The 19,483-nt window shown below is 37.0% G+C and overlaps 1 protein-coding gene across 1 annotated transcript; it reads right to left on the reverse strand.

The window, feature by feature from the left end:
* Positions 1–619: 619 nt before the first annotated feature.
* On the reverse strand, positions 620–14,989 carry LOC135081769 (synaptic vesicle glycoprotein 2B-like). The gene is made up of 10 exons (XM_063976560.1): positions 14,771–14,989; positions 13,806–14,051; positions 13,029–13,191; positions 10,808–10,989; positions 7,625–7,809; positions 7,061–7,221; positions 5,440–5,638; positions 3,243–3,517; positions 1,438–1,565; positions 620–697 (listed from the first exon to the last, which is right to left on the reverse strand). The coding sequence occupies exons 1-10, from the start codon at positions 14,805–14,807 to the stop codon at positions 636–638; spliced, it is 1,638 nt and encodes a 545-aa protein (XP_063832630.1). The 5' UTR covers positions 14,808–14,989; the 3' UTR covers positions 620–635.
* Positions 14,990–19,483: the final 4,494 nt, after the last annotated feature.

Below are 19,483 nucleotides of genomic sequence, written 5' to 3' on the forward strand. Positions count from 1 at the left end.
AAAATTAAATGGTTCCGTTAAAACATTATGTGAAAAATTACTACGGTTTTATAAAGCAATAGCTATGAGAAATTGTTTACAATGGTTGTAATCTTCCAGGACTGCGTACTTGCGACAAAAGTCATAAATTAAACCCAGTATTATTGCTTTTAGGTAGTATATTTTCCGACATCTTTTAACTCCTAATAAAAAAACAGCGTTTTATATAAAATATAATCTATTTCCCTTTAACAATTTGAGATCGAAGAGGCTTTACAAAGTTGTTTTTATAATAATGATTGATAGTCTTCATAAAGGATTAAGGCTGGGTTGCACCATACTTTAACTTTGACAAACGTCAAAAATCTGTCAAACTCCATACAAAAAACACCGGTTATCGTTATAGTTGCGGTCAAAGTTAGGTGGTGCAACTCAGCCTAAGAGTACCTATTACGCTGACAGGTTGTTGATTTGGAAGTAACAAACGCTTACTTGCCAGAATATCACAATCTTCCCAACATTTCGTTGCCCCATTATCAAGTTCGCCATCTCATAATGTCTTGGCTGTTTTCCTCGACCTGTGGCTTTCTGCAGATGTTTATTTTCATCAGAGAGCTACGAGGTGTGAATAAAACAAATGTACGCTATAATAAAATTTATTTATCGCCACCGCTGCTCGCGCTGGGACTGGGTAGAAGGAACACAAGACCTGCAACACCTGGAAATGTAATAAAATATAATATAATAAGAGAAAAAAGAAACAGCACTTACCATAGTTGGAATATGGGCGTAAAATTATACGAGTCATTGACAAATAATAAACACATTTGTCGGCCGTTTGGTGTAGTGGTTTGGAACTGACTACTATTCCGAGAGGTCCCGGGTTCAATTCCCGGCCGGGCAGAAATTGAAATGATCAAAATCAAATCAAAATCAAAAATCAAAATCAAAAATTTAATATAGCCTTGATGAAATTTAATATAGCTCCGATGAATTTTAATTTTTGTGATGGGGCTGGGTGTTACTATGTATGATACAATATGTATGTATTTACAAAAAAAAGTATTTAAGTATGTTTATATCCGTTGTCTAGTACCCATAGTATAAGCTTTGCTTAGTTTGGGACTAGAAGCGTAGTGTAAAATGTCCACTGTCCAGGGATATTTATTTATTATTATTTATGATCATTAAATAAGTTGGAAGGTAACTTGTCGTAAGGGGCTTGACAAGTCTAATTCCGTCGTGATTTAATACTTAGTTATGTGTTTATGGAATCAATGTGAACACATCAGACAGCTCTTCACCGCGTTGCGCCGCTAACGTTGTCAAATTCTATACAAAAATTTGACGGTCCGACATTTCTCCGCTTCCCTCAGCCTCGGTGGAAACCGGGCCTCATAGATAGTTATTGTAAAGATTATCACAAATTGGCTGATTGTAAATAAAACCTTTACTTACAAAATGTCAAAATGGAAAGCGCTAGAAACGGCACCATACACCCTGCTGTCAACATCACAGGAAACAAAACACTGCCGAGCAGGGAGCCCATTCTGCCCACCATCACTATTATTGATATGGAGAGGGACCTGAAATGTAAAAAAACAAATTTAAATACTTCACAAAGGATAAGTAAACATATTAGGCATATCCTGTAAGTAAGGTGTCAAGCCGAAGGCAGGTAAAAGGTGAGGACCAGACTTACCGATTTCACCCCTATAAAGCCTATTGTAGGTCATAAATTAAAAAAGTGACAAAAATACTTCTAAACTACGAAAAATCGTAGAGCATACATGGGAGTGAAATCAACAAGTCTGGTCCTCACCTATCACCTGCCTTCGGCTTGATACCTTACAGGAAACAGCATATATAGCATTTTCGTTATTATCATCCAAACCTCGCCTAATGATCTGAAGATAGCCACTGAAAATCAGTTTCGTCGTCAATCTTATTTACAATGTTTAATGTAATGCTTTATTTTATTAAAATAATAAATCTTTCTATTCTCTTTCATTGCCTCAAAAAGGCTATACAATAAGAAGGAGATTAAATATCTTCGTATCAGCGTTCCGTCCCAAATATCATGTAGGTCAACATCCGACACTTTAGCATTTAATCTCTACTTCAATGGGGACGTAAAATATTGCACATGTAAAGAAGCAAACACACTGGGAGCGTTCGCGTGTAACGAGTATTCCCGAGCGTTGTAGCGAAAGGAATTCGCTGGCGAATTAATTTTACAATGTTTAATTTAGCTCTCCCCCATTTTGACTTTTATTCTGGCGTGTTAATCACGCCCAAAAAAACAAAGGAAAAGGTTTTTATTGTTGTTATATTCTTCCTTCTTTAAAAAAGGAGTGAACACGTGGTTTTGATAAAATAAAATCAATGTCAACTTGCACAAAAACTAATATTGTGTAATCCTTGATCCGCTACCATATTCCATAAGTTCTTACACACAAAAGCAGTTCACTGCGTCACAGATAAGAAAACACACTGAAAAAATATTTGGCAATTTTTATCTTAACTCAGCTCTCACGAAAAAGTGACTTGCGAACTAGTTATGAACTGATAACCATGACATAACATAACGATGTTATCTTGTATACAAAAATTAGTGTGAACATTACGTTTAGTAGCTCGAGGTTAGTGAGTAGGCTCCTTTACCAAGATTCATGATGAGCTAGCAGAATTGCGTTGGAACATTGTCATTATTCACGAAAAATGGCTACGTAAAGATTGCTGAATCAACACCAGGTTATTGATGAAATCTGAATATAAATAGCAGGTGACAAAAACCTATTGTACTCGTAAGATTGAAAAGTGTCTACTTTATTTTAATATCAGAAATAACTAAGAAAAGGCATTTATTTTTGGTGGTAGACTTTTCGTTTTTTTCCACTCAACTATAAACTTTAATACACAGCATCTTATAAAAGACATAATAAAGGCTTTGAAATTATAAATAACTTAAAAAAATCGAACTGCCTAAGGCGGGAATTGAACCCACGACTATCATAAAGGCTTGTCGGTAACTTCATTGTGTCGATAGCAATAAGGTGGTATTTCGCGGATTGAAATAGCAATGCAATGACTTATGACATTGAATTTACAAGTATCCAAGTATCCAAACCCATATTAGTATACAATTTTGACGTCTCTGGGTAATATTGGTGGTGGATTTCTTCAGAGAAACAATGAGGGGAGATGGAAGAAGGAGCTCATGAGCTCTAAGCATAATGAAAGGAAAAGTTAAAATTACGTACCTCAAAGTCGTTGGAAAGACTCTGACCAGCAAGTTCTGCTGTAAACTCAGGGCAGTCTGCATGAACCCGCATGTCGCTGATATGAGCAAAGCTATCAGAATCAGCGTATTCGTCCAGTAGAGGGAGCCGGAACACGCAGCACAGAAGAGAAGCAGAGCGAACATCAGGGGCTTGTGACCGAATATCCCGACCGCGTACGTGCTTATACAGATCCCGAGGAGAGACATGAAGCCGAGGATCATGCCGTTCGTGTAGGTTTCTGGACCGCTGACTTGCTGTAAATAAAAAATAATACTTCTTCAATTGGAGGAATTTATGCATTGGATTGGATGCACTTGAAAATTTCGACGGGTTCATCCACTGTCTAAGTAGCTCAGATGAAAGAGCAGTCGCCCGGCAAGCAAATGGTCGTGGGTAGGTACTATTCCCACCTTCGATCGATCGATTTTTTCAAGTTATTTTAGAAATGGAGAATCTTTATAAAATAATACTTAGTTTTGTTTGAAACGTTATTAATAACGAGATAAAAGTAATTTCTCTGCATGTAGGCTTTTAAAAAGCGCTTTTACATGTTCCAGTATTACTTTAACCCTACCACTGCTTCGGGACAATAAAATGGACCAGTGCTGAGAACAAGCAGTGCAAGAAACTACGTCACTATTGTCAGCCTCTTTTTCAAGGGTTTTCATTGAAAAATTCGTCGTTTCATAAACTGTGAAGTTAGCTGGCATTACGCCTACACGTGATACGTGAATTAATAATATTCAAGTGACAAATAACAAACTGAATAGCATTTTGAGTCAAACGCGAAACTATGTCATATAGCCAGGATCAATCATCTTCATCTAAATATTTACCGGGAACCCAACCGAACATAACCAAAGCGTATGGCTTAACTTCACTAATCACTAACGTCTGCCTTCGAGCTTTAGGCTAAGAACTCACGGCGCGATTTGCACCCGCGACCGCCGCGGTTGTGGAATTGCGATTTTATTTCAAAACTCAAGGGACCTGTTATTTGCGCGATTACGCAGTAACGGGCGATAACCGCAAGACGGGCAGTTAAGTCACTGGTACAAAATGGTCGCCCGCCAATTGATCGCAGAGCGTGCGGGCGCAAACCGCAGAGGCTGCGGTTACCGCGGCCCGCGCGATTCTACTAGTTGCCCGTCGGTGCCACGGGACCCGCATACAATCGCGCACGCTGCGGGCGCAAACCGCGTCGTGAGTTGTGCATTAGTTTTTACATAAGTATCTGTATTCTACAGAAACTGCGGGCCCGCAACCGCCGCTGGCGCGGGTGAAAATCGCGCCGTGAGTTCTTAACCTTAGCTGGCTCGACGAAATGAGAAACTTGATCCGAACAATATTGTTCATGCGGAAACTTTGTAGTGATTAGACAGAATCAGAATTGACTGACGACAGCATATCGCTAAAACATGGCACCTTATCTCTTTATAATACGGGTTATTTTGCAATAAAAATGTATAGCCTGATGTGCTACCGACTGTACTTTAATTTCACGTCACAATCTTGTCACATTTCAGGTCGAGATAGGGTTATTTATTTACGTCATGTCACGTCAAATAATTACTGAACTTTCATCCCTTATATTATTATCATCCTCTTGTTTATAGAACAAAAGTAGCTTATATTAGCCCGAAGGTCAACTGGTAGAGAATGCTTTATTATCGTACAAATTTTTTGGCATTTATGAATAAATAAACAATTAAGGTGTATTAGCCTGATTGATAAGTGCCATGATCATCATCATTCCTATACTGATTATAGGACTTCCATTGCTGAAGGCAGGGCAGGGCAGGGCCTGCCCTTAGATTAATAAAGCCTAGATAGTTAATTATAATTACGTAATAACGTATTAAAATTTTCCCTACTTTCGGGGAAATCGCCTTCACTATCCACACTCCCCAACAAAATTGACACTAATGACATAAGATTTTTGCCTCACTTTTGACGAAGCGTTTGTATGAAGACTATCCATCTAAATTAGGCTTTATTAATCTAAGGGCCTACCTCAATAATTTCCAGATCGGCCACCTAATTGAAAATCTATGGTTTCTAGCAACCCTACCTACCTTTCTTAGAAAACGTTTATCGATTTAGGCTAAGAAAGAGTAAGCTTATTGTAATAAATAAGGTTTTCATAAAAAAATAAACAATCAAAATGTATACTAACCGGCACACAAATTTCAGTCTTATTAACAGTGAGATTGGTTTCCAAATACGAAGCATTCTTCATGTAAATCTCCTTCTTGTGTAAGGAATCGGTATAATCTGTTATCATTTCACAAAACCAGTCGGTCTGGTTGTGTTCTTTTTGGTAGTTTTCCACTATGGTTGATATTTGAGGGTACCATAATCGAAGAGAGCTGTACCTGTAATGGCAATAATAAATTAAGTTTGAAAAATTCGAAAGGCCTAAGGCAGAAATCGAACCCACGACCATTCGCTTGCCGGGCGACTGCTCTTCCATCTGCGCTACTTATGCCCGTTCTCACCATCACTCCCTAATTTTTAAGTGACCCCTATGGCAAACTTAACAGGAATTTTGTTTTCATAGGGGTCACTTAAAATTTTGGGATTGATGGTGAAAACGGGCATTAGTCACTGGATGAACCCGTCGATGATTTGATGCAACTCTCAATGCTTAAACTTTAATAGCGATATAATTAATGTTGTTAATCATTAAGTTTCCATGAGTAATAGGTCTAAGAATAAAAAAGGAATATGATCAAGAGCAAAAAATTCCATAATGACAGTTCACTACTCTTCTGCTAAAACGTGTTTGAATCAAGGTAAAAAGTCATTTAATGTGCATATTACATTTAATATTGAAAATATTAATATTTTAGCAGGTATTAAGGTAGCAGGAAGGCGCTGAACGCTGGCCTCTACCAACTGGGCAACATGGAAAGCATTGGGGGAGGCCTATATTCTGCAGTGGACGTCCTATGGCTGAGATGATGATGATGATGATGAATGTCACTTTTTGTGTGAACACACAATAATCGGTATATTCCACTTTGATCACCTGGCTTTGGTGGACTCCAAGCGACAATTTAGTGTCCTTTGGGATAAGATGACGGGTGATCTAAGTGGACTCCATTTTAATGATTATTTCAGTTACCTTTGATCTCCTATAATAAATCACACCTCTGAATTAAACACCAAATCGACAAAAATCTACTCAATAATCCTTGAGTGGACCCAGTTACTGGAAAAAGAAATATTTAAAAATTCAATCCAGGGACTTGGCCCGTGGACCAAGCTAAAAGTGGGCCAAATCACTAGAAGACTCACATGTCAAAAGTCGACGTTTCATGTCGGCGAGTTGGCGGTTTTGGTATGTTTATCACCCAAAAAATTCATTTCATCTTCATCATCATCATCATCATTTCAGCCATAGGACGTCCACTGCTGAACATTGGCCTCCCCCAATGTTTTCCATGTTGATCGATTGGTAGCGGCCTGCGTCCAGCGCTTCACTGCTACCTTTAAGATGTCGTTGGTCCACCTTGTGGGTGGACGCTGCATTTTCCGGTACGCGGCCTCCATTCCACAACCTTGCTGCCCCATCGGCCGTCAGTTCTGCGTACTATGTGCCCTGCCCGCCCATTGCCACTTCAGCTTGCTCTTGCTAATCCGTCGGGCTATGTCAGAACTCATTTATTTTTGCAAATAGGCTTTTAAAAAGCTCTTTTACATGTCCCAGTATTAACCCTACCACTGCTTCGTGACAATAAATGGGCCAGTGTAGAATTGTAGACTGAACTGACTAAATAGAAAAAAGTACTTACGCGAGCAAACAAACGAACGTCATCACGGAGAACAAAAACAGTCGGCCCACTAGCGGCATCCTGAAGAGGTTCTTGACTTCGAACAAGGCGTTCGTCAGTTGTTTCTTCATCGTATCTTTGGTAGTTGGGGTAAACGTGCCACTTGCACTCAGAGATGTTATCTGAAAAGTAGTTTATTTGTACAGTCCGCGTACAATAGTTCGTGACACCCACAGTGACCAAAATGTTGACAACACAGTCTTATTCCAATTTCAACAATGACATCAAAAAAAAAAAAAAAAAAAAAACTGGCTACTTTGGGTGTCACGAACTACCCATTTGACGTACTCTACAGTAACGACATAACCTTAGAATAATTAAATTAAAATAAAAATACGTTGAGACGATTTTTCAGGGTGACCCACTAAGATCCTTTGACTCTGCTTCAGGTTAACATCACCCTACAGCCAATAGGGGCAGAATAGTAGAGAAAAATGTTGCAAAAACAGAAAACAGTTGTATAAAAAATTATAAAAAATTACTAAATAGCTAAAAATCCTTTGAGATCTAAATTTTGGTACTTACAGGGAATGAATCTCTATCCTTCCCAGTGTTGGTGCAGTAAATATCTTTCAATACATCCAAAGCTTCATTTTCTTGTCCATGAGATAGTAGGAACTTAGGACTTTCTGGCAAGAAGTAGTATGAAACACCCGCTATAAGACTCCATATTGAGCAGATGTATAGGTAGAAGTTCCAGGAATGTAGAACTAAAAAGAGAAACATTGCGTTAAATAATATGCATTTAAGGACGTCAAGGTGGACTGACGGCCTCGTAAATGTAGCAGGAAGGCGCAGGCCGCTGCCAACCGGTCATCATAGTCATTGAGGGAGGCCTATGTTCAGCAGTGGACGTCCTATGGCTGAAATTGATGATGATGTGCGTTCAATAGCTAAAGTTACTGGCACAATTATATTTTTTTTATTATATTTGTGTGAGAGCTCTTGTATTTTCTTAAAATTAAATAAACCATAAAAATTGAGCAACTAATCGAAATATGTCTGAAAGACTTGCCATATTATAGGATGTAGCACACTTGTCAACCTGGAAAATGATCGTAGCCGTGTCAACCCGAGGCGGTCAGTATTCTTTGTATGAGACTCCATACTGCAACGTACACTGTCTGCACCGTAAAGTAAACGTCCAGTCTCGCGGTTGACGACGTGCGAAAGGATATGACAGATTGCGAAAGGCGATAGAGTGTTGATCCCTTTCCGAGTTGATAAGTCTGCTATGACCATAATTCGGTGGGGATTTATACAGTGTGAGTCACGTTAAAGTGTACATATGAAAATAGATGAAACTAGAACTATTTTTATCGACAAAAAAGGGGTCAAAATTTTTTTCAGATTTTTTTTTAATTTTTTATCGAATTTTTTTTCTTCCAATTACTTATTGTAAAGAAAACGTAATAAATTTTAAACTAAGCGGTATATCCTGATAAAATAAAAACAGTAATAATGCTAAATAACAAGCGATACTAAAAAAATACATAAAATACACAAATAAGGCCAACAAATAATAAAAAATGATACTTTTTAAAAAAAAACTGCTTAAAAATTCGTATTTTTTTTTGTTATTTGATAAATATCTCAAAAAAATGCCCCTATAACGGGTAGTTTTTATTACTTTGTATTATTCTCTATCGTATTATCTTTGTAAAACCAAAAATCGCATGTCTCTATCCCTATCACAACATTTGCTATGATCGTTTGAACGAAGCCTCTCCGGGCGCGCCATTCAACGCTTCGTTAAAAACGAAACTGAAAATGGCACTAGATTTGTAATTTTGATAAAGACAAGTTAGATTTCAAATAAAAACAAAAGATTTCGAAGTAAAATAAGCATTTTAGTTAAAATGAAAATTGTCTCTACCTGTAGCGGAGAATAATGTTGTGGCAGGCCTTTGTTCAAACGATCATAGCAAATGTTGTGATAGGGATAGAGACATGCGATTTTTGGTTTTACAAAGATAATACGATAGAAAATAATACAAAGTAATAAAAACCACCCGTTATAGGGGCAGTTTTTGGAGAAATTTATCAAATAACCAAAAAAATACGAATTTTTAAGCAGATTTTTTTCAAAAAGTATCATTTTTTATTATTTGTTGGCATTTTATGGGTATTTTATGTATTTTTTCAGTATCGCCTGTTATTTAGCATTATTACAGTTTTTATTTTATCAGGATATACCTCTTAGTTCAAAAGTTATTACGTTTTCTTTACAATAAGTAATTGGAAGAAAAAAAATTCTATAAAAAATTAAAAAAAAATCTCAAAAAAATTTTGACCTCTTTTTTGTCGATAAAAATAGGTCTAGTTTTATCTGTTTTCATATGTACACTTTAACGTGACTCACACTGTATGTTATTTTCTAATTTATATGTATTTTACAGACAGATGGGTACCTACTTTTAACAGGTCACTGTAGTTTAAAAGTGTTGTGATAAGACTCGCAGCATGTCAAAGGTTAAGTAGCATTGATAAATCGAAGTGCATTCATAAATCATTATAAATCTACTATTTTATTGCCGTAATAGTAATTATGAGATAATTTCATAAACACTTTTATTGTTATGCTTTATTAAGGTAATAGTCACATACGATTAAACGGCGCGGGGGCATCCATCCATATTCTATTTTATTTGTTAAAAAAAAAATCTCTCAAAAAAAGTTTTTATGTCATTTGTGACAATTGTATTCAAAAACTAATTGTAAATTCAAATGAGCCTAGCCTGGGATAATAATATTCTTTCAATTAAATAAGGAGTTATTCTTATCATTATAAATTACGGAGTTCTGAGTTAATGAAAATAAATCTAAATTGACGGCTTCCTTACTTTTTGAAGTAGGTTAATAAATATACAAGACACGTGCGCGACAACACTTGGTTTTCTATTATTATAGTCACGTTTTCTTTATTTTACATTTTCTGAAAACATTTATTTAATAGATACAAATAGCCGTTTAAAGAACATTTACATGTTTTTAAGATAAGATAATGTGTCACGCATTATTCAAACAATAAAATAGATAATTCAATGTAAAATTTTAAATGTGTTACCTTTTTAGAAATAAATTACCATATTTATAGACTTACAAAAGAAATGCACTACAGCTATTTACGTTTTTAAAGTATAGTAAAGACTGAGTCATTAAATTACGAATTACCTTTACGAATCATTTAAATTTTTTTATGTAGATATTTTTTTTTGACTAAAGTGACTCTAACACAAACCATTTTAAATAGTTATCTGAAAGAAAGGACATCGTGCCTTTCATTAGGTAGGTACCTACATAATTATTTTATTGACAATCTATTGGGGGCGTAGTGTAAGTTTACGTCAAACGCATTAGATATCGACTGCATAAAAAAGTGACAGTAAATGTATGACGGATTTCATTGTACAGCGCTCCTAGCGGAAACTTTCCAGAACGAAAATCTTCATATATTTTTAATGCAGTCGATATTAAATACGTTTGATGTAAACTCGCACTTCGCCCCTTGGTATCAAAGACAAATACAGTCATTTATTTGTAAGTTACAACTCTTTGACAGATTCCTGTATGTACTTAAATTAACACTATACATCATTTTCGTATCCACTCAGTTTAGTTTCCAATGCTGGAGCACCCAGCACCCTCTCTAAGACACCAGAGACTAATAGAAGATACCTTAAACAGCGTAGTAAAACAACAACTTACCAAAGTACCCCTCAATCAGCACAAAGTCCCACTTATGTGGCAATATGGCCCATGACATAAGCGCTGTCAGAATCAATGACAGTGACATAAATGACGCATTCAACAGCAACACCCGGTCTCTCACGCCTCTGTGGACCATTTCTGACACCATCACTGCAGGCGTGGTGAAGCAGAAGCTTGAGCTAGAAAAAAGACTTTATTACAGTTTGTGTTAAGTAGATTTTACAATGAATCATGTAAGAGGAGAGTTCCAATTTCAAAAATAATGTTTCTTAAATTTTACGGCCAGTTCTAGAAATGGTCAGCTACTGTTTTTTTTTGCTTTTTCTTTATTATTGAAACCTTACTTAGTTCACAAAAAAAAAACTGGTTGAATCACCTAACTTTGTACACCGTAACTATAACGATAACCGGTGTATTTTGTATGAAATTAGACAGATTTTTGACGTTTGTTAAAGTCAAAGTAACATGGCGCAACCCAGCCATAGGCTGCGCGAAGAAGGGTTATGTTTTTAAGACAATATTATTGTGTCTATTCGAATGTTTATCATACAAATAAATTCAGTTATTGTTCATACAATTTTGTTTACAAATAATGAGATTATTATTTCTATTGTTATTATGAGGAAAATTTTCTGATGTTGTGGAAATCGTTTTGCAATTATTGATTTCTAGGAATTTAGGTACGTTTTTAATTGTAATTATCTATTAAGGCTTTCATATAGTTTTCACGTAAACTTCAGTAATCTACATACAAAGCAAATTTAAAACGTTAATTGCATAACACAGTCATTACCTATCACGGGTTATTTTTAGATTAGATATTATTTGAAAATACATGTTTCTAAAACCTTCTTAAATATTTAAATAGAATCGATTTACGCAGCCCGTTTCTTGAGTCATATCTCATTACCAAGTTCAGCCTATCTTGTAGTTTTGGAAAAAAATACCATGAGAGACAATACGAAATGTTCCTATATAGTCCAGTCAATTTCTGACCTCGGGACTTTATTAAGACTAGTTAGGAGGTGAACATAGCAAAAGTCCCCGCCCTTAGCCCTTGAGCCGGCGGGAAGAGGGGGGCGTAAAGGTACCACTTTTCGGTTTTTCGCTTAATCCTCGGAAACTATGCGTCTTAGTGACATGACTACTATGAACCAAAAAAAGCTAACCAAAAAGGGCTAAGGGCGGGGACTTTTGCTATGTTCACCTCCTAACTAGTCCAAATAAAGTCCCGAGGTCAGAAATTGTGTTCCACGGATTTCTCTCTACACCGTTGTTAAAGCATTCATTGACTGGACTAATAAGCTGTCTACACAACAAACTTGCTTAAATGTTGTCAAAATCATAGAAAGTACAAGTCGTCGACATGATTCCTCTAAATATATACAAAGGTGATTGACTGACTGCCTGACTGACTGACTGATTGACTGACTGACTGACATAGTGATCTATCAACGCACAGCCCCAAACCACTGGACGGATCGGGCTGAAATTTGGCATGCATGTACATGTTATGACGTAGGCATCCGCTAAGAAAGGATTTTACGAAACTCCACCCCGGGGGTAAAACGGAATCCAAGTCGCGGGCGGCCGCTTGTTTGAAATAAAACCGCCAACGTCAAGCCGCCGGGCTGTCGGCGGGTTTGATGTGTAGAGTCCTTAACATAGTATTATATTATATTATATTATTCATCATGGCTGATGTGCTATCGACCATTCATGTTGGTATTTTTAAATCAACAACAATTAGTGAAACGTTGAATGAGTTGCCAGAATCATAAACGTCAGTATCAACTTAATTTAATAAGTACATAACGTCAGTGTTAATTGTTCTCATAAAAGAAACAGTATAAGATAAAAAATACTATTATTGAGATAACATTTATCTCTGAAATGTGAGGTAATGTAAATATTTTTAAGGCCTATGTTTACATAAATTCTTACACGAGTTATTAGTATGTATTTTTAGGTTTAATTGGCCACCTAACCTGGTTATTCGTGTACCGATAACGATGACGTATAACTTATAAGGCTGGGTTGCACCATCTTACTTAACTTTAACGTCAAAAATCTGACAAACTCCAAAAAATGCACCGGTTATCGTTATAGTCACGGTTAAAGTTAGGTGCGCTCAAATCCCGTAGCAAGCATAGAAAACCGTTATTAATTCACGTTAAATATTTTAGTTATAAACGAAAAGTCATATTTTGGTACTCACAATATTCCCTCCATCAGCTTTCCAAATATCAACATCCATAAGTTTTGACTAGAACCTTCAATTATTGAGCATACGAAAATGCCCAATAATCCACTAACTAAAAATATTTTCCTCCCGAAAGCGTCTATGAGGAACCCTGTAAATAGAGCTGCACCAACTTGACCTGAAAAAAAAAAAAGTCAGTATAAGATATATTGTGGCACTTATGTAGTTTTATGAAGGATTTTTCAACTAAAGGATTTATCACAAGATCAAGAAAAGGCTCAGTTTCCGTGATCGAATCTCACATTGCAACTCCTGTATGGCCAAAATCTACAGATTGACCGCCAAAGAAACCCAACCAGTGCGGTCTTCGCTGGGAAGAGTGTCATCAAGGCAGACAGAGAGAATGGCATAAAATCGAAAGTGATAATTTTAAGTATCGTTCATCATCATCAGGTCATTTTGTATTCACTGCAGAAACACGTGTCTCTTTATTTAGCCTACGCTCTGACGAGAGACTTGAGGGAGGCCTGATGTTCGTATATTTTGTCCCTTAGTGGCCTCATTCTACCGTAGATGGGACAAGTAGATTAAGTGGTCCTATTCTATCTTCCGAATATTATTTTGTTTTGTTGCAAAATAAAGAATGTAATCGTCGTCGTCGATCATCGCGGGAGGTGCCTGGATGCGAGCGGCGCAGGGCGAGTCTTTGTGGAAATCCTTGGGGGAGGCCTTTGTCCAGCAGTGGACGTCTTTCGGCTGAAACGAACGAAGGAAAGATCGTAAAACACTTACCGAAAAACGGCATAGAATTCGCCAGTCCCTTTTGCATGATGTTCATATGCAGATCGCACTCCGCATTTGGCATAATATACGACGTAGTGGTGGTCACCATGGTGGTGGCACATTGCGCTGCTAAAGTGATGAAGAGAAGCCTGACGTGGAAGCGTCCAAACTTGCAGGCATCGAGGGCTTCTTCGAGGATCTCCATTGGGTCTTTTTCGTCTTTGGATTCTGAGCTTTGGTTGCCATTCTGCGATTCTGATGACGTTTAGATAGAGTCTACAAACTTTGTGATAGTGTTTACGTAGAGTCTACTTTATGATGGCGTTTAGACGGAGTCTCCAAACCTTATGATAAATGGTTTTTTTCTTAGCCTTAATGTAAATTCGGTACCTATTTAAATGTTATGCCTATAATTTACATTAAGCAAGTACCCAAATGTTAAATTATTTGGAAAGGTATGTACGTATCTACGATAGTAATTAATTTGAATATGCATTGCATTTGCCTCGTAAAGAATAGATACATAATTATTACAAGGATAGTGAACTTTTTACTATGAAGTAGTCGCCTGACATAACAAAATCGGAATTATTAGCTTATGCCACATGAGCAGTATTAAAGTATCATCATCATTATTTTAGCTCATAATACTACTCATTAGCACCAAGATCGTCTAATTTTAAATGGAGTATTGGGCCTACACTCTCCACGCAAGTAGTTAGGTACGTACCTCCATTGTGAAAAAAAATTAGGCGAAAATTATTAAGGTAGGCCTTTTTATCGAACCCACTGAAGGTGGACCGACGACATCATAAAGGTAGCAGGAAGGCGCTGGACGCAGGCCGCTACCAACCGTGCAACATGGAAAGCATTGGGGGAGGCCTATGTTCACCAGTGGACGTCAAGGCTGAGACGATGATGTTGATGATGATGATTTATCGAATCGAACCTATAATATAATATTGAATACAAACCTTTACTAGAATTTTCACTACGTTCACTGTCCTTCATTTTTTATATTGTCACATAAAACGCACATAAATAAAATAATTATTTTCTTATTATCTTTCACACGAGTCTATAAAAATACGAACACACAGTATCACAGTCACTTCACAATTAAAGTTTCTTATTTAATGGTTCATATTATATTAAGATAGTGTGGATCATCAAACAAACTACGTAATAATACTATTATCATCACGAAACGACAAATATATATGTGACAATGCGGCGTAACAAGTTTGAAGTCAGTGCATTTGAATAAAGACTAGATTTGTTGACTGGTTTTTAAAAATAACATTTTTATTAAGAAGATCAATGAAGGTCACCAAGTTTAGGTCGTGGATATCTCTTTATACTTTACATTTATTGAGAATAAATTACACGTAAGAGCGGTCTCGTACGTATGTCCGATCCGAATCCGAAAAACACGATCCGGAGTAGCCATACAACTATTTGTATGGTCGTTTACGCACTAGACCCGATATTCGCCATCCAATATGTTTAGTTAGTTTTCTACATCACTATTTTGATGGATTTGTGACAAACATTACTATGAGGTCTCACAGTGCGCGTGGGCGCACAGGGTGACACACGAACCAATCACAGAGCTCTATTCAACGCTGTGCGTTCGATTTGCTGCTTCACTTAAGCAAGCATCGTTTGTGAATACGGGCGTTAGTAAACTAGCATTATAAAAAGATGTTAAATTATGTCTGTGACATACGCGTTTAATAGACATTTATGTCGTGCACTATTAACCCACTTGTTACTAGCGTTTGATATACGGATCAACATACAAATTAAATTATTATAAACAATGAGGGTAGTTTGTGATAACATTGTTTATGTTAAACGATTCCTGTGGGGTCCCTTTGTCCATCAGAAGTGTTCTGTTCTCCATTGGGTTTCACATTTCACTTGTAAGCGTTTTGTTGTTATCGTCAATTTCAGTTTTTATACGGAAAACATGATAAGTTTTTATTATAAAGTATTTCTTGCCGAAATATAAACGTTTGTAACCCAATTTTTGTAAATCGATAACATAATTATAAACATTTTTATAGTAAATGTAACTAATTCAACGTTAAACTTAGTGATCTGTATAAGGAACGCTAGTAATATGAACTGCGGAATTTTGGTGTTTTAGGGCCTGCCTTCGAGGCCCTTTCCTTTAGATCAGTGGTTCTTAACCTTTAAGTCATGAGGGACCATTTTACCAAATTTCTGTCTTGTCAGGGACCACCTCATAATCGGTCAAAACCAGTTTGACTGCAAAAATCAGTTAAAAGTGCTTTTGACCAAGGTGTGCAAGTGCGCATCGTAGACCACTTGGAATGCCTCCAGGGACCACCAGTGGTCCGCGGACCACCGGTTAAGAACCACTGCTTTAGATGAAATCGGTGAAGAATTGGAGAAAAATGAAGATGACTATATCCCTAACTCAATCACAATTTTCCCGCCGGAAAATTCGGAAAATTTTAATGGTGACTTAACCAAAACGATATTCGCTGCCGCTGTGGGTAGAGGTACAGTCGCGGAATGAAAAGGTTCGTCACCTTAGTGTCGGTTTTCGCTTGCACTAGGTACTGTAAGAGTCAAACCTGCCAACATAACAGTGCAAGAAACAGTGCTGCTAACATTTAAATAAATATGACGTTTGCTAACGAATAAGGTTTTGCTTGTTTATTTTTCTATACCATCAGTGCAATGCAATGATGACATTGACCAATTGACAATAGTTTTTTTATTTTATAAGAAATAATAATGGCAGGTTGAACCAACAAGAAGGTTTTAGTTTATCAATCATAATAATCTTCTTGACAAGATAAATCGTCAAACAACTTTGATCTGAATAATTTTGAACTTTACTGACGAACAGTTAAAGATTATTTTCTCTAACTCGAGATTATTCTGTAACATAGTTTCAAAAGGTAATATGTGCTCGCGATTCGTTGAAGGAATCAATTTGAAAACTGACGAACCTTTTCATTCCGTGACTGTACATACCACGCGGTAGCGAATACCGCTTAGGTCTGAACAGTATTATTACCGCATACCCACTGGGTTTTCTCTGCCGCAGACGGTAGCGAATACCGCTTAGGTCTGAATAGGCCTTTATGCTTTGATAGCGGTCTTTACTCGGCGCGTATGAACAGTGTAGTGGCGCGGCGACGGCGCGGCGGCGACGCGGTGGCGGCGTCGTGTGCTGGAGCGCTTATTCTAAGCACTGGCTTATTAAATTGCCCCAGAGCAGTGGTAGGGTTAAATAATACTGGGTTGTGTAAAAGCGCTTTCAAAACCATTATTTAAGCCTTAACCCAGAAAATAACTGACATTTGTACTGTTTTGACTCGTTGGGAAAATACATACACGAATACCTTCACTTCAAAATATTCACTTAATTAATTATTCTTGCGTACCATTAAGATACTATCATTATTTTGGTTTCAGAATATTCATTGGTTTTTCCATTGTTTTAATTTGACATTTGTTTTATTTAAATTCTTTAAGTAATCTAGTTTACCTGAACATAATAATCTATGAATTTTCCTCCAATTATAAGGATAGTTATGGATATTTATGGTTGTCTTTGTCAGTCCAAACCTGGTTCAGCCAAAACACTAGGTGGACCGACGATCTGGTGAATGAAGAAAGTACCTGGATGAGAGCAGTGCAAGACCGGCCGTTGTGGAAATCCTTGGGGGAGGCCTTTGTCCAGCAGTGGACGTCATTTGGCTGAAACAAACGAACGAAAAACTTTAAGAGCTTCCCAAACAATATATTTATTGTTTAGTTATTTGCTCTCCTATTATGAATGGTATTCATGTTTTTTTGTAAAATTGCAAATTCGCAAACGTCATGTCTATTACTATTCCGTGAATAATTATGTTAAATTCTTCGTATTGTTTTCACAAAAATACTACCTGAATAAGAACTTAAACAATAGAGGTATTACATCCAAATGCCTCCAGCGAACTTCAGCAAATCGGTCCACCTAGTGGGAGGCCTGCCCACGCTACGTCTTCCGGCTCGTGGTAAGAACTTTTCTGTCCGAACGGCCATCAGCTCTACGAGCTATGTTTCTCGCGCACTCCACTTACGTGCTATCTAGGTGGCTTTGGTTTTCCTACGGATCTCCTCATTTCTGATTCGATCTCGCAAGGAAACCTCGAGCATTTTAAACTCTACCATAGCGATATTTTTCATCCAATAGTAAGGGCTTGTCCCCATGGAGATATCTCGTTTTTTGTAGGAACTGTTCTTTGCAGGATCCCGTTTAGTAGTATATGTGTTTTAATGTTAACCTTCAGACGAACATCCCATTAGTAGTATCCCACATAAAACCGATACGTTTGTAATTCGAATTTCATACACACATAATGACCATAATGGCAACGTGGCCTCTCAATATAGCTTAGTCCTTATAAATAATCTCAAAATTGCACTGCGTGGTATGGAGATGGCTTATGCTACGAGAAAGAAATGAGGAGATCCGTAAACAAACTAAAGTCGCGGACATAGCCCAACGGATTAGCAAGCTGAAGCACAGAATAATAATAAGTAAGTGGCAATGGGCAGGGCACATAGAACGCAGAAGTGACGGCCGATGGGGCAGCAAGGTTCTAGAGTGGAGGCCACGTACCGAAAAGCGCAGCGTAGGACGTCCACCCACAAGGTGGACCGCCTTATAAAGGTAGCGGGAAGGCGCTGGATGCAGGTCGCCACCAACTGACTAAATTGTGGAAATCATTGGGGGAGGCGTATGTTCAGCAGTGGACGTCCTATGGCTGAAATGATGATGATGATGATGATCACATACATAATGTGTTTTCACGCGACAGTTCAGTTTTGTGGATCCTGCATTACTGGATTGCCCTAATTAAGATAATATATCCACGTGTACCTAACTTATTTTCTATGCATAAGATCCATTTGATTACAAACAAGTTCTTGATAGAATCGGGAATGATATTAATTAATTGATCCATAATATTAGTGATTTAACTTGATTAATTTGCCATAATCATAAATCAATCCATCATAATCACAGATGGTTCATATTTATCTAGCTAAATATTTACGAGTATAACTTTAAACACTAGTTTAAGATAGGTTTATGAATAATAATAATAAATAAATAATGATTTTAATAATAGTACTTATCACTAACCTTTTTATAACTCTTTATTATTCTTCAATAATGTAAGTATACATTTGCATAAACTAAATAAAATTGTTGTTATAGTTTAGAAAATAAAAATACCTAATACACTAAAGTCATTAAAGATGCGCCTACGCTAATTTCTAATTGACCTAAAGGTTAACTGGAGGAAAATATTACATGGCATCAAGTTACCTTTCACTTAATAACCTTGGATAATGTAATAACTTTCAAATAAATAAACATAAACTATCTCGAAACAAAACTAAAGCTAGTTTATCGCCCGTATTCACAAATGATGCTTGCTTAAGTGAAGCAGGAATTCGAACGCACAGCGTTGAATAGAGCTCTGTGATTGGTTCGTGTGTCACCCAGTGCGTCCACACACACTATGAGACCTCATAATGTTTGTGAATACGGAATTATACATAAGTTATTTAACGCTATTAAAAAAAGAACAAGATATTTTTTCACCTCCAAGATTCCGTTAAAATTTTCAAATTCAGAATATTTTCCAAAT

The sequence above is a fragment of the Ostrinia nubilalis genome, chromosome 20 (assembly GCF_963855985.1).
Source record: "Ostrinia nubilalis chromosome 20, ilOstNubi1.1, whole genome shotgun sequence".
NCBI lineage: Eukaryota > Metazoa > Arthropoda > Insecta > Lepidoptera > Crambidae > Ostrinia > Ostrinia nubilalis.